At 42.8% G+C, this 16,460-nt stretch overlaps 2 protein-coding genes across 2 annotated transcripts; both read right to left on the bottom strand.

Moving 5' to 3' along the window:
* Positions 1–6,461: 6,461 nt before the first annotated feature.
* Positions 6,462–7,640, bottom strand: gpr171 (G protein-coupled receptor 171). Its single transcript, XM_038961898.1, has 2 exons — positions 7,273–7,640; positions 6,462–7,113 (listed from the first exon to the last, which is right to left on the bottom strand). Exons 1-2 carry the CDS (start codon positions 7,638–7,640, stop codon positions 6,462–6,464), a joined length of 1,020 nt encoding a protein of 339 aa, XP_038817826.1.
* A 1,514-nt stretch (positions 7,641–9,154) lies between these two features.
* Positions 9,155–10,879, bottom strand: LOC120018696 (P2Y purinoceptor 14). The gene is made up of 2 exons (XM_038961897.1): positions 10,440–10,879; positions 9,155–9,893 (listed from the first exon to the last, which is right to left on the bottom strand). Exons 1-2 carry the CDS (start codon positions 10,877–10,879, stop codon positions 9,155–9,157), a joined length of 1,179 nt encoding a protein of 392 aa, XP_038817825.1.
* Between the last annotated feature and the right edge of the window lie 5,581 nt (positions 10,880–16,460).

The raw sequence follows: 16,460 nt of genomic DNA, 5'->3' as shown, positions 1-16,460 counted from the left end.
AAATTACGTCTGAGGTCTAAGCTCTCAGCAGGGCAAATAGGCAAATGTATGTTCTATCTAGACCAAAGGGTGCCCATTGGTAACCAATTTCATATTCTGTATTGAGTAGGGACATCACATTTTTAGTTAGCCAATTTTAACCTCAAAATAAGTATTTTATATATAATATACACTGCTCCAAAAAATAAAGGGAACACTTAAACAACACAATGTAACTCCAAGTCAATCACACTTCTGTGAAATCAAACTGTCCACTTAGGAAGCAACACTGATTGACAATAAATTTCACATGCTGTTGTGCAAATGGAATATACAACAGGTGGAAATTATAGGCAATTAGCAAGACACCCCCAATAAAGGAGTAGTTCTGCAGGTGGTGACCACAGACCACTTCTCAGTTCCTATGCTTCCTGGCTGATGTTTTGGTCACTTTTGAATGCTGGCGGTGCTTTCACTCTAGTGGTAGCATGAGACGGAGTCTACAACCCACACAAGTGGCTCAGGTAGTGCAGCTCATCCAGGATGGCACATCAATGCGAGTTGTGGCAAGAAGGTTTGCTGTGTCTGTCAGCGTAGTGTCCGGAGCATGGAGGCGCTACCAGGAGACAGGCCAGTACATCAGGAGACGTGGAGGAGGCCGTAGGAGGGCAACAACCCAGCAGCAGGACCGCTACCTCCGCCTTTGTGCAAGGAGGAGCAGGAGGAGCACTGCCAGAGCCCTGCAAAATGACCTCCAGCAGGCCACAAATGTGCATGTGTCTGCTCAAACGGTCAGAAACAGACTCCATGAGGGTGGTATGAGGGCCCGACGTCCACAGGTGGGGGTTGTGCTTACAGCCCAACACCGTGCAGGACGTTTGGCATTTGCCAGAGAACACCAAGATTGGCAAATTCGCCACTGGCGCCCTGTGCTCTTCACAGATGAAAGCAGGTTCACACTGAGCACATGTGACAGACGTGACAGAGTCTGGAGACGCCGTGGAGAACGTTCTGTTGCCTGCAACATCCTCCAGCATGACCGGTTTGGCGGTGGGTCAGTCATGGTGTGGGGTGGCATTTCTTTGGGGGGGCCGCACAGCCCTCCATGTGCTCGCCAGAGGTAGCCTGACTGCCATTAGGTACCGAGATGAGATCCTCAGACCCCTTGTGAGACCATATTCTGGTGCGGTTGGCCCTGGGTTCCTCCTAATGCAAGACAATGCTAGACCTCATGTGACTGGAGTGTGTCAGCAGTTCCTGCAAGAGGAAGGCATTGATGCTATGGACTGGCCCGCCCGTTCCCCAGACCTGAATCCAATTGAGCACATCTGGGACATCATGTTTCGCTCCATCCACCAACGCCACGTTGCACCACAGACTGTCCAGGAGTTGGCGGATGCTTTAGTCCAGGTCTGGGAGGAGATCCCTCAGGAGACCATCCGCCACCTCATCAGGAGCATGCCCAGGCGTTGTAGGGAGGTCATACAGGCACGTGGAGGCCACACACACTACTGAGCCTCATTTTGACTTGTTTTAAGGACATTACATCAAAGTTGGATCAGCCTGTAGTGTGGTTTTCCACTTTAATTTTGAGTGTGACTCCAAATCCAGACCTCCGTGGGTTGATAAATTTGGTTTCCATTGATCATTTTTGTGTGATTTTGTTGTCAGCACATTCAACTATGTAAAGAAAAAAGTATTTAATAAGAATATTTCATTCATTCAGATCTAGGATGTGTTATTTTAGTGTTCCCTTTATATTTTTGAGCAGTGTATATATTCATGTTCCAGGCAGTTCCAGTCCCCCCCCCCCCCCCCCAATACAAAGTTCTAATCATTTATAGGTATGTAGAAGAGCTGCTGAAAATATATATATACAGTAGATAGACAATGTACTATTATATACATAAATAGTTGGAGTAAACAGATTACCAAAGGAAAACAGTTTTACATGTATATCATCCGATGAATTTGTGGCATTAAATTACATTCAGAAGTTCCTTTACAACTGCCATTTTCAACAGATTCGACTGTACTGGCACATGGTCCAGAAGGAGGGCAGTCAATGTGTCCTAAATGACACTGGCCCGTCTCGACATACTTAACGACGTCCTTGTCTGGGTGCGTGGCAGGGTGGTCAGGTTCCCCTGGCTAATTCTCCTAGCTATTGGCGGTGGGGCTGTACTGTCTGGCTGTGCTATTGTCGTACTATAACGTCTTTGCATGCCCAGCTGGGCCCTAAAGGACTTACAGAAGATGAAGTAGATGAGTTGGTCCAGGCAGGCGTTGAGGACTGACAGCAGCACGGTCAGCTACTTCAGGTAGGCCTTGCTGGCATATCAACAACAAACTGCTTGAACTCCTACCCATTAGCCAACAGGCTTTGAGCATTCCATTGTAGTATTACTTCCATAACTAAGATCCAGTAATACAAAACTCCAGCTTCGACTGGTTGAGATAATCTCAAAACTCTTCCCATGTCAATCCTGTCATACTCAGATGTTTCCCAGCCACTTTCACTATTAGCTGAATCTTCTCTGTTTTAGACTACTTTAGTAGTGCTATTGATAGCTCCTGCTGTAAACTTCACAAGCATTCTCTTATCTATGTACAATTTAAGTTGGAAGTTTACATACACTTAGGTTGGAGTCATTAAAACTCATTTTTCAACCACTCAACAAATTTCTTGTTAACAAACTATAGTTTTGGCAAGTCGGTTAGGACATCTACTTTGTGCATGACACAAGTAATTTTTCCAACAATTGTTTACAGACAGATTATTTCACCTATAATTCACTGTATCACAATTCCAGTGGGTCAGAAGTTTACATACACTAAATTGACTGCCTTTAAATAGCTTGGAAAATTCCAGAAAATGATGTCATGGATTTAGAAGCTTCTGATAGGCTAATTGACATCATTTGAGTCAGTTGGAGGTGTACCTGTGGATGTATTTCAAGGCCTACCTTCAAACTCAGTGCCTCTTTGCTTGACATCATGGGAAAATCAAACGAAGTAATCCAAGACCAAAGCAAAAAAATATTAGACCTCCACAAGTCTGGTTCATTCTTGGGAGCAATTTCCAAATGTCTGTACAAATGTCTGTTTATCTGTACAAACAATAGTACGCAAGTATAAACACCATGGAACCACGAAGCCGTCATTACCGCTCAGGAAGGAGACACGTTCTGTCTCCTAGAGATGAACGTACATTGCTGCGAAAAGTGTAAATCAATCCCAGAACAACAGCAAAGGACCTTGTGAAGATGCTGGAGCAAACCGGTACAAAAGTATCTATATCCACAGTAAAACGTGTCCTATATCGACATAACCTGAAAGGCTGCTTAGCAAGGAAGAAGCCACTGCTCCAAAACCGCCATAAAAAGTCAGACTACGATTTACAACTGCACATGGGGACAAAGATCGTACTTTTTGGTCTGATGAAACAAAAAATAGAACTGTTTGGCCATAATGACCATCGTTATGTTTGGAGGAAAAAGGGGGAGGCTTGCAAGCCGAAGAACACCATCCCAACCGTGAAGCACGGGGGTGGCAGCATCATGATGTGGGGGTGCTTTGCTGCAGGAGGGACTGGTGCACTAAACAAAATGGATGGCATCATGAGGGAGGAAAATTATGTGGATATATTGAAGCAACATCTCAAGACATCAGTCAGGAAGTTAAAGCTTGGTCGCAAATGGGTCTTCCAAATGGACAATGACCCCAAGCATACTTCCAAAGTTGTGGCAAAATGGCTTAAGGACAATAAAGTCAAGGTATTGAAGTGGCCATCACAAAGCCCTGACCTCAATCCTATAGAACATGTGTGGGCAGAACTGAAAAAGTGTGTGTGAGCAAGGAGGCCTTACAAACCTGACTCAGTTACACCAGCTCTGTCAGGAGGAATGGGCCAAAATTCACCCAACTTGTTGTGGGAAGCTTGTGGAAGTCTACCCAAAATGTTTGACCCAAGTTAAACCATTTAAATGCAATGCTACCAAATACTAATTGAGTGTATGTAAACTTCTGACCCACCCTGAATGTGATGAAATAAATAAAAGCTGAAATAAATCATTCTCTCTGCTATTCTTCTGACATTTCACATTCTTAAAATAAAGTGGTGATCCTAACTGACCTAAGACAGGGAATTTTTACTGGGATTAATTGTCAGGAATTGTGAAAAACTGAGTTTAAATGTATTTGCCTAAGGTGTATGTACATTTAACTTCCGACTTCAACTGTATACGATATCTCTGCCCACCTGCCCCGTTATCCCTGGTCTAGATGCTCCAACCCATCTCTTCCTTGAACCTGTATCTCCCTGGACCTGGACCTCCCTCACCGCCTCACCATATGACACCCTTCTCTCACTTGTTGCACCTCCAATGCCTGCTTCATTGCCTCACACCCACCATACACCACACTATGAGCACCCCCACAGCTGCAGCACTTTGGTTGTACACCCTCCCCACACTTCCCATACTCATGCTCCTCTCCACACCTGGCACACCTCTTTCTCTCTTTACAGGCTGTTGCCACATGCCCAAACCTCTGACAGTTAGAACATCTTAAAGGCTTGGGTACATAAGCCCTCACATAATAACTCATATATCCTGTGGTTACTTTATTTGGCAGTATCCTGTCCGTGAAATGTAACAGAATAGACGGGCTATCTACCCTCACTTCATCCCTTGTTGCTTGCCATCTTTGAACATTCACTGGAACGCTTCCTCTCAAATTGTCACTTACCTCTTTAGTGCTAACACTCACAGGCACTCCTGTTATCACCCCAATGCTTGATCAGTCCAGCTGCTCCACACCACCTTACAGTTCCCTATTTGCTTCACTCTGAGCTTTTTGCCTCCGCCCCATGTCTTTGCAGAACACCAACAAGCTCCCATCTCTTAACCCTTTTGTATTGACAACTTCCCCAATCAACTCTTTTATCACAGCCGTCAACCTTATCGGACTCATTGCCCCAACTCCCCCTTCCTCCCTAAACTTCAGAATCACTTTATATGCTCCTCCTGACCTCCATGTTCCCCTCGCAACTTATCTTGCCCTTCCTCCTCGGCACTCTCTACCACTGAACTGCCTCTGACGTTGGAAACTCTGTTGCTTTCCTCAATCATCCTTTTCTTCATATCCTCCATAGACTTCTTGCTCCCCTTCAAACCCCTACTCCCTTTCTCTCCCGCTTTGTTTAAATTTTTTCCTTCTCTCCCTTTTTATTTGTCCGCTATGCTCGTACTTGCTATGCTTTCTTCTCAGTCACTGTCTCCTACCATCTCTGACCCAGTTACAGCACAGCTGCCATCACACCGAGTAAAGTTTGATTGTTTGCCCATTCCCCTTCAATCGAATTGCAGTTCCTCTCTGCTACCACCGCTGCCAATACTTCTCCAGACATTTTCTCATGTGTTCTTCAAGCAGAGTCATGAATGTCAAGTTGATTGCGCTTGATTTTTTTGATTGATGGAAGTTAATTTGACCACATGACACACTGCACGAAAGCAGGGCCAGGTTACTTAACCAATAGTGTGCAAATGCAGTCTGCAAATCGGAGAGTTCCTGAAAGGCTCCATTACTGCATCTGCAGGAATGCCTCCCTTGAGCATCCAATTGGTTCCTGCATGAATGCCTCCCATCAAGCACGACATCTTCATGCTTGTAACACTTTTGAATGTGGGTTTAAAGGGAAATAAAAGTATTAACCAGTAGACTGTGTCATTCGCTCCCACCTGCCAAACACCTGTCCCCACCTTTGTTAACAGAACTGCGGGAAAACAGGTGGCGAAGGACACTGTCTACCGGAGGCTGGGGCGACACCATATGCTAGCTAACTAGCTAGCTAGTTAGCAACACTTTGTGCTAGCTTTTAGTTAGTTAGTACACGGTGTCGCCCACACCTCCCGTCTGCTGCATACCGGAGAAAACCATGCCCGACAGGTGGGGGCAAAGGACACTGTCTACCGAGAGGCTAGAGCGACATTGTGTGTTAGCTAACTAGCTAGCTTGCTAGTCAGGGACACCGTGTGCTAGCAAAATATGAACAAAAGCATGAGATGAGCTATAAAACTGGGGGGATCCTGCCCCATAACAAAAAAGTGTAGAATTGCAGGAAATTAGCTTTAAAACTGAAACATTTTCTCTAAATCTAATGACAAAATGTGTAGAATACCATTATAAATGTATAAAACTTCAAATTTTTCTCTGCACTATGTCAAAATGTGTTGAAATGCAGGAATTTAGTGAAAAAATAAGCAATCATCTGTTACTTTTATTCAGTGTGATCATGCAACAATGAAATATAAAACAATGCAATCATAACATCTAACAGCGAAGAATAATTTTTGTCTAGGCCTATAGGCTACTCTATTGGAAAGTGGTTTGTAAAACGTTGCCGCCACATTTTTCATGCCATGGTCATTCTCTCTTTCTCTCTCTCTGTTTCTTTCTCTTTGTCAACCCCTCTCGCTCTCCTACTCCTTGGCAGTTATTGGCTGCAGCTTCAAGTCTTCAGCTGCAGGGTCAGGTGTTGGGTTGGTGTTCGAATCCCGCCTGCTCCTCCTACTCCTGAACACCTCCCTGACCCTCTGTCTGAATGCCTTGGAGAAGTAGTAGTAGAGCACGGGGTCCAGGCAGAGGTGCAGCACCACCAGCAGTAATGTGGACTCCTTGGCCAGGAAGAGGTGCCTCTTGGTCTGGCAGTCTGGAGTGATGACCTCAGTCTGGGCTAGCGTATAGGGCGTCCGTACCACATGGTACGGCACGAAGCACACCACGTACGCTGCCGTCACCGCCGTAACATTGATGGTGGCACGGCGAGCATGGCACCACTGGTCAGGGTCATTCCTGCTCGCCAGCAGCCTCTTTAGCACCAGACCGTTGGAGATGAGGACGGCCGTGGACGCATTAAGGAACAGGATGGTACAGAGGAAGACTGCAAGGCCGTGCCAGTGGAGTCCCACCTCTTGCTTCAGCTTGGAGCAGCTCAGGAATTCCCTCTCTTGGATGTCCTGGATGGGCAGGGCCATGTTGGGCACCATGATGAGGAGCACAAGTAGCCACACCACCACTGACATCAGCCTGGCGAAGCCCACTTCCTGTATACGGAACAGTCTGGAGCTCTGGCTGGTCAATCAATCAATAAATCAATCAATCACTGTTTAAAGTGCCTCTAATTCTAGCAAAACGTTTGACCCAAAAAATGCTAATAATCCTTACACAATAATTAACAATAGTACAACATTAAAATAAGTTCAAAAGACAGTTTCAAAACCATAATAATACCTGATCTGTATGTAGCAGTCAACGCTGATGAAGGTGAGGAAGAAGATGGACGCATACATGCTGATGTAGACTACCACGGCGCTCACCTGGCAGTGGAAGACCATGAGGCCCCAGGTCGCCACACCCAGGTCTTTGGCCAACTTGAAGGGCAGGGCCAGGGTGAGCAGGAGGTCAGCGGTCAAGAGATTGACCAGGTAGACATTGATGCTCTTCTTGGCATTGTAGCTGTGTACGAACACCCACAGAGCCACCAGGTTGGCAGCCATGCTGATGAGAAAGACCAGGGTGTAGAGCACGCTGAAAGGCTCCATCTTGTCATTGACGACGCACTGAGGGATGGTGTCATCGGTGGAGTTTGTGGGAAGCATCATCATCAATTGGGGAGTAGATAGTCTAACACAACATGTACCTTTTGACAGACAAAAAAAATCCCAGTGTGGTTAGGCCATACAAATCATCAGTTTAGAAAACTAAGGCGAGCCAGCAAAACATGAAAAAGGGTACTGCAGTGATCTTAGTACAACACCTATGAACCTTGTTTAAAAAATAAATAATTGAACCTTACTTTAAATGTCACTCTTCCGTTGTGTCTGTTTGTTGGTTTTCAGCTGAGTCATTGACGTCACCGTCTGTTTAAAATCAGACATTACAGGAAGTGGTGAACACTATGAGTTTCGTGTTCAACTTCTTTGGCGTATACACCCAGACTACACATCCTAGACAGTCAGTGACCGGTAGAAGGAAGCCAACAAAGTATTTCCATTCTGAATCTCACCAATTTGTAGTTTGAAAAACAGTCTAACCATTTAAAAAAAAATTTTTTATCCCACTATACCCAAGGAATACGTTTGCTTGACAGTATCTCACCATTTGTACAGTAGATTGAAACAATCCTATTTTTGGTTGAAATGTCCTATTTGACACGTCTATTTAGCATTAGAAACTGAGATATAATCTAACGCTTTAAAAGAGGATGCACTTTAATTGCATATTTTATATTTAGGTTTATTATTTGCGACAATATTGTTTTGGCATTCTGTATGTTGGACTTCCTCTTGTAAAAGCCTTCCTCATACCACACAAAAACAAAACGCTTTTAGCTATATTATGTTGTGCTTTTAAGGTTTTACATTTTGAGGACATGAAATTCTGCAGTGGGATTCTGCGGTCTGCTACAGGAACTGATGCACAGAAATGATATGCTCAATAGGGAAGTGCATTTTCTGTTCCCTAATCTGTGCTTTTGATCACACATGGAAATTAGGACAGTGTGTATCATTTATTGGAGCTTGCTACAAATACATACGAGACAAAGTCGACATACACTAATTCTTGTGTTTAATCTGGCTGTACATGTTACCATGATTTGATTGATTGAACGCACAATGATTTAATACTGTACTTTTGTCAACAACAATACTAGAGACATTTATTAAGAGAGTGTGTGTAGGTAGGTTGAATAGAGAGTTTGGGGACAGAAACAAGACCAAACAGCATATTTCTCTGTCTAAATCACTAAGGTAAACCCCAGGTTACATATAGTCAGTCAGGTCAAGCTGTCGTCTGAGTTTATCATTAAACGAAAATGTAAGTCTGAGGTCTAGGCTCTCAGCAGGGCAAAATAGCGGTACAAGGCAAATAGGCAAATGTATGTTCTATCTAGACCAAAGGGTGCCCATAGGTAACCCATTTCACATTCTGTATTGAGGAGAGACATCAAATTAGCAAATTGTAGCCTCCAAAAGAAGTATTGACATTCTAGGCAGTTCATCTTTTTTTCCCCAATACAAAGTTCTAATAATTTCTAGGTGTGCAGAAGAGCTGCTTTAAAAATATATACAGTAGATAGAAAATGTACCAGAGGAGGGCAGTGCGGTGTGTCCTAAATGACACTGGCCCGTCTCGACATACTTAACGACGTCCTTGTCTGGGTGCGTGGCAGGGTGGTCAGGTTCCCCTGGCTAATTCTCCTAGCTCCTGGCGGTGGGGCTGTACTGTCTGGCTGTTCCATTGACGTACTAAAACGCCTCTGTATGCCCAGCTGGGCCCTGAAGGACTTACAGAAGATGAAGTAGATGAGTGGGTCCAGGCAGGCATTGAGGACTGACAGGAGCACGGTCAGCTCCTTCATGTAGTAGAAGGCCTGATGCCAGTAACAGTTGTGCAAGAAGGGCCGGAGGAAGGCGTAGGGCAGGCGCACCAGGTGGTACGGCACGAAGCACACACAGAACACAGCGACCAGAACTAGCATGTTTCTCTTGGAGCGGCTGAGGTTGCTTCCGGATCCACAGGAAGGATGTTTCTGCTGGTTCAGCTGTGCTTGCCGCAGCCTGAGGATGGTGCCCCAGTAAAAGAAGAGGAGGGAAAACAGAACGAAGAGGAAGATGGCCGCCGAGAAACTGTGGATGATCTTGTAGAGCAGTTGAAGCTGGGTGCTGTGGAGGGCATCGCAGCCTATGGTCCCGGGGATGAGATCTGCACCCCAAGTGGTGAGGAGGGATACGGTCAGGTACGCAGATGACGAGGCCAGAAGGGTGACCCAGGTTGCCATGGAGATGTAGCGGGCGGCGCGCACCCTTTGCAGGGTGTGGGTCTCCAGAGGACGGACGATCTTCAGGTACCTGTAGGCAGTAGGATGACTTAGCAGGGGTGAGAGGAATTGAGAACCGACTCATTACTGAGTCTTGCTGATGTTGTATTCATGAACATGGCTGCCAACCTGAATGGTGTCAGTGAAATGTGCACCTTTTTGAATGTGAAATGTGCAACAAAAAAAAGGATACATTTGAAGGGTAGCTAGCACTGATGACACGCAGCATCACAAGAAGACTATTCAACTTGATTCACATATCCAAATCAAACAAGATTGCTGTAGTTGTGTCACTGGATGTGGTAAAGGCATTTGATAGGGTCAGCTGGCCTTTTCTCTTTACAGTCCAAGAAAATTAAATGGATAAAGATTATATATACACAACACCTACAGTATCTGTTGTAAACAATGGGAAAATGTCTCAATAATTTATGCTGGCTAGCAGGTTCATTTCCATTCATTTTTCCCACTGCTATTTCCCTCTTTATAGAACCTCTTACCTGTGCTATCAGACAGAACAACCAAATCCATGGCATACAGGCTGACAGACATGGACACTTCAGTTATCAATAAATACCTGTTGGCTGCGATGTAGTCCATGAAGAGGATGCTGGCGTACATGTTGAGGTAGAAGGCCGTGGCTCCAAAGTTGCAGTAGACGTGGCGCATGAGGGTCGAGTTGTAGGTGGCGTAGTTGGCAATGCGGAGCGGCAGACACAGGCTAAGTAAGAAGTCTGCCGCAGCCAGGTTCTGCAGATATACTGTCACGCTGGATTGGTGGCGCTGGGCTCGGCAGAAGTAGACCCGCACCGTGAAGCCGTTGAGAACCAGGCCCACCAGGAAGATCAGGGAGTAGGTTACGGTGAAGAATGGGTGGGCGGAGACCTCCATCAAGCCGCAAGAGGCCGACTCGGAACCATTCCCCACAGTGTAGTTCATGGTCTGTACAGAGGATGTGTTGAAATAGCTGTCCGTTCCTCCCAGTCCTTTCACTGTGTATGCAGCCTGGCTATCCATTTGTATACAGGTTTATACATAGAGAGCAGAGTAAAGAGGAGTGATTTGTTGTTAGCTTTTGTCTCTAATATTTGTTGTTTGAAATTATGTTGATCTGCAGCACACGGTGTTCTCTCATCAAACGATAATTACTGTGCTTGCTTTAAGTTTAAAACAACAGGATTTCTTTATAGAGAACTAACTCAGACAATATCCCCCCCAAAATCTCTAAAGTGCCTTGATCGTTCCACCAAATGAGCACCTTTTGAGTAGTGTAACTTTGTGTAATATATCATTTTTGAAACCTAATTTTAACATTCTGTCATAAGAGTTCAACTTAATAAAAAATAAATTTCCCCATCTTGAGGTTAAATGAAAAATATACTGTAGTAAGTGCCTATTAAGTGTCAAATAAAGTAACAGGGTTGACCGTAACAGGGTTGACCGTAACAGGGTTGACCAGAACATGGTTGACGATTTCATCTTAAATCAGCCATAAATCCCTTGTGACAGGGGGAATAGAAGCTTGTTGTGTGCCACAGGGAGGGGCAATTGAATTCAAGCTTCACTAAAAAAAATGGAATCGTTAAAACATTTCTAGCTCGTCTATCTATGGGTAACAGGGTTGACGTGTTATGCTTGACGTGCTCAGTTTTCCACCACAAAATGGCCAAAAAGAGGAGAACCAGCTTTTTATTTAAAAAAAAGAAGGAATAGTTGCACCATATTAAAATGGGAGGCCAGTTCACGTAACAAGGTTGACCTTAAATTGAGGGACAGGCATTTTAAGATTATTTATTTTATGTGATTTAGTGATTCATCTAATCACATGAATCAAATAATAATCTTCAGAAATGACTTTGTCAAAGCAATAACACAACTAGGGCTTTACAATAATGGTGAAAACTTGGAAAAAGTCTGGTGTTAAGTGGTTAAAAATCTTCCTAGAAGTCACCGAGGGTGCACAGAGGGGCATGTCAAAATTATACATTTTGCCACTTTAGCAAGTCATTATTAATATAAAAAAATATATATATTTATTGAATTTTCCATGTGGTCTATGTTCAAATTAATTAAAATATCAAAGGGACACATGTCTCTCTATTCGTGGAACAACCCTCCTATCTATCTGTTATACAGATCCTCGAATATCAACTTTCTTCTGCCTCACTTCCTTACAGCATCTTTGTCAATCTGCAACTATTAATTAATGATATTGGTTAAGCTTTGTAGTAGTCATCAATAAATCATTATAAATGCTTATAAGTAATACTATACATTTGAATAAAAGTAATAGTATACATTTAAATAAAAGTAATAGTATACATTTGAAAATACAAATTTATGAATAGAATGTAAACCATAAGTCGTTTATTCATGCTTATGCATGAAAGTAGTACTAGCATGATATGTAAAATACGCAGTAACTGACAGGGAAATAGATATGCTTATCTTCATTGCTCCACTATTGCTCTCGTAAGCTGTTACTCTAAAAAATAATCGTTCACTAATTTGTTGCAGAATTATTAAGTTATCACTATGTAATAGAGAATGTTGTTATGGATATATCCCTTACCTTTTTTTCTGTTCCAAAGATACAGTATGTCAGCTGGACCGCCTGTTCTCTATATTCTCTACAACTTCCTTTTTCATAAGGAAGAACCTCACTGTATTTGTATGAGCTAGTGTGAATGCGTATGAATGTGTGTGTGTGTGTGTGTGTTTGTGATAGACAGAGAGCGAGAGTGAGAATGTCTGAATGCAGGTGTGTACATGTGTGTGACCGTGCATGTGTTCTAGAGACAGAGGAAGAGGGCGCATGGAAATATTTTGTCTCGTCAAGAAACAGTGATGTAGTGATAGCTAAATAGGTCGTCACTCAATACTATAAATGCAGGTCTCAGATACTGCATTTGGAAGTCAAATCAAGAGGTCGCTTGACAAATATGATTTACCTTTTTGCCCTGTGGCAGTTCTCCTCACTGAATTGAGTTCATTCCGATGGTGTAATAAGGTCATCTGGAGCATCCACAGAAACATCACTTCTTGAATTCCCTACTTGGCTGTGTTCCAAACAAGTAAAAGTCACACCCTCTCCCCTCAGCCGTCAAATTAAGTGGACAGTTCTGAAGACGTATCATGACGTATGATGAATTGACACTTGCAGGGCAATGGGTGAGGGAGGAATAAATTCCTTGCCCGGAAATTCGTCACTCGTTCGTCCCACAGTTGTGTTTTCATTCATCATGGAACCACCCATAGCTGCTGTGTGTGTTTTATATGTGGTACAGTCAATTATGATTGTATTTCATTTATTGGCTAGAAGACAATGCATCCGCAGACATCGAGTACTAGCCATTCGACAATATCTGGTGAATCAGAAATGATGTCAGGGAAAGTTTTATGCGCTAGCTAACGTTTCCAAAAGCTAACCAAACAAAAACATCCTTACTTTTACGATACGTGTTTGTGCCGTCATATGCATTAGTAGCATAACTTATTTACATTCGTTTTTTACTTACACTTGTATGTTGACTTCTCCATATTGATGTTGGTTTTAAGTTTTGTCTGACTTTTCTTAGCGGATGTACGTACAATTATCGCAAATTGAATTATGGGGTGTTTCAGGCCCCGGCGTGAACAGAATTGTACATTCAATCACAAACGAGGGCTGAGGGGCTTACATTGCCAACTTCCCTTGCTTGGCTAATTGTTTGGACCGACGGGGGAATCCCGTCTTCAAACACGTCTTTTACGTGTTTGAAACGCAGCCCTTGTCTGTGCAGTTTGATACAAACAAGCTGTAGCACTGCCTGGAGTTGTCATCCACTCACACACATCCAACAAATACATTTAATTCAGTAAGAACCACATAAATACTCCAGTGGTAGATCAAGCTAGCAGGTTATATGTTTTTATTTCCCCTTATACAGCAACTTAAAGGTGAATGGGGAAATTAGTGAAAGTGAGGAGGATGATAGGGCACCGACAAGCAGTTCCAGGAAGTGGATCCTCAATGCTTGGAACCCGTTGTGATAATAAATATTAGCGATAGCGATATTACTGTGCAACATTCTATTTTCTCCCGAGATTGCAAGACCGTTCGTATGTTGAAGTAGTGAGCCTTGCGGATTGTATTGTCCAATCACAGAGCAGATACAAGCAACGTGATCCGCCAGCGAACATGACGGCAGCTGACAGCAGATCACGTGACTTGCATCTGCTCTGTGACTGGATGACACATACCTCAATGCTGTATGGGATAAGTCGTTTTTTCCACCCAACACCGGTCGGTATGTACAGTCTTGAACTCTTGACTTTTTTTCTTCTTATATCACATTTTTTTTCATTCAACGTTAACCAGCATGTTGTTGAAATGTATATGCTAAAAATGACTGGCCATGTCGTTTCCGGAACCACAACCATGAAATGAGGGGCGCGGCCCTACGGAGGAGTTGGTGGCTGCCTGGTACTCTGGAATCCTGTTGTTCACGCCTCTAGTTTCCTAAAACATCCTCTCTTCTAGACATTCCTCCAGCCATGCAAATGTAGCTCTATCTATTACAACCACAGAGGAGATTTGTTTGTGTGTGTGTGTGTGTACACTGCCCCCATGTGATTAACCTCTAATTCCTCCCAAACCCGGATCCGGGAGCACCCCCAACAGTAAAAAAGCTGACTAGCATAGCCTAGCATAGCGTCACAAGTAAATACTAGCATCTAAATATCATTAAATCACAAGTCCAAGACACCAGATGAAAGATACACTTCTTGTGAATCCAGCCATCATTTCTGATTTTTAAAATGTTTTACAGGGAAGACACAATATGTAAATCTATTAGCTAACCACGTTAGCAAAAGACACCACTTTTTTTACTCCACCAGTTTTTTACTCCATCAGTAGCTATTACAAATTCGACCAAATAAAGATATAAATAGCCACTAACCAAGAAACAACTTCATCAGATGACAGTCTGATAACATATTTATTGTATAGCATATGTTTTGTTAGAAAAATGTGCATATTTCAGGTATAAATCATAGTTTACCGTTGCAGCCACCATCACAACTCTCACCAAAGCGACTAGAATAACTACAGAGAGCAACGTGTATTACCTAATTACTCATCATAAAACATTTCTTAAAAATACACAGCGTACAGCAAATGAAAGACACAGATCTTGTGAATCCAGCCAATATTTCAGATTTTCTAAGTGTTTTACAGCGAAAACAGAATATAGCGTTATATTAGCTTACCACAATAGCAAACATTACAACAGCATTGATTCAAGCCAAGCATAGCGATAACGTATAAACCACCAAAATATATTAATTTTTTCACTAACCTTCTCAGAATTCTTCAGATGACAGTCCTGTAACATCATATTACACAATGCATATAGAGTTTGTTCGAAAATGTGCATATTTAGCGGCACAAATCGTGGTTATGCAATGAGAAAAGTTGCCAAGCTGCCCAGAAAATGTTGGGCGCCATCTTGGCGAGGCACCTATTCTAATCAATAAATAATCATAAACTTGACTAAAAAATACAGGGTGGACAGCAAATGAAAGACAAATTAGTTCTTAATGCAATCGCTTTGTTACATTTTTAAAATTAACGTTACTGCGCAATACAGCGTGCGCTAAAGCAAGGCTACACTGAAATTAATGGCGGCTTATGCATTTAACATTTTTCAACAGAACAACGATTTATCAGCATAAATAGTTCTTACTTTTTGATGAACTCCCATCAGAATCTTGGGAAAGGTGTCATTTGTCCAGAACAATCGTCTTTTGGTTGAAAGATGTCCTCTTGTCCTGTCGAAATCGCCCCTAACGTTAGCCATGTGCCGGAAAGGTGTCCAACTCTTGAAAGCGCGTCACAAAGAAATGCCAGAAAATCGCAATAAACTGATATAAATTGCTATAAGTCGGTTTAAATTAACTACCTTATGATGTCTTTAACACCTATAACGAATAAAAACATGACCGGAGATATAGAACTACTAAAACGAAAGCGTTTGCAGGACGCCATTGTGATGTCTTCTTGCGCCAGGCGCACCATTGAAAAGGACGGTACTTCCGTTCCACGGTCTTATATATGGTCCCAGATTGCGCAATCCACTCCATTCAAATTCTCCCCGCTTACTGACATCTAGAGGAAGACGTATGCAGTGCATGTAGCCCGATGGCTTACATGGGGACTTATAAACTGACCTCAGAACAGGGACCTCGATTTCTGAAATCTCACTCCCTGACAGGAAATGTGCTACAGAATGAGTTCTGTTTCACTCAGAGAAATAATTCAAACGGTTTTAGAAACTAGAGAGTGTTTTCTATCCAATAGTAATAATAATATGCATATTGTACGAGCAAGAATTGAGTACGAGGCAGTTTAATTTGAGAACGATATTTTACTAAGTTGAAACAGCACCCCCTATATTGACAAGAGGTTTAAACAATTTTTCAATTTTCTTAACTTTTATTTTTTACTGCAAAATATCCATATACATGTGTATATATATATATATATATATATATATATATATATATATATATATATATATATATACACTGAAAATAGCAGACATTCAAGATGCAG

This window comes from Salvelinus namaycush, chromosome 23 (assembly GCF_016432855.1).
Source record: "Salvelinus namaycush isolate Seneca chromosome 23, SaNama_1.0, whole genome shotgun sequence".
Taxonomy (NCBI): domain Eukaryota; kingdom Metazoa; phylum Chordata; class Actinopteri; order Salmoniformes; family Salmonidae; genus Salvelinus; species Salvelinus namaycush.
Note: the sequence above shows the minus strand (reverse complement) of the source record. Positions and strands in the feature narration are given on the sequence as shown.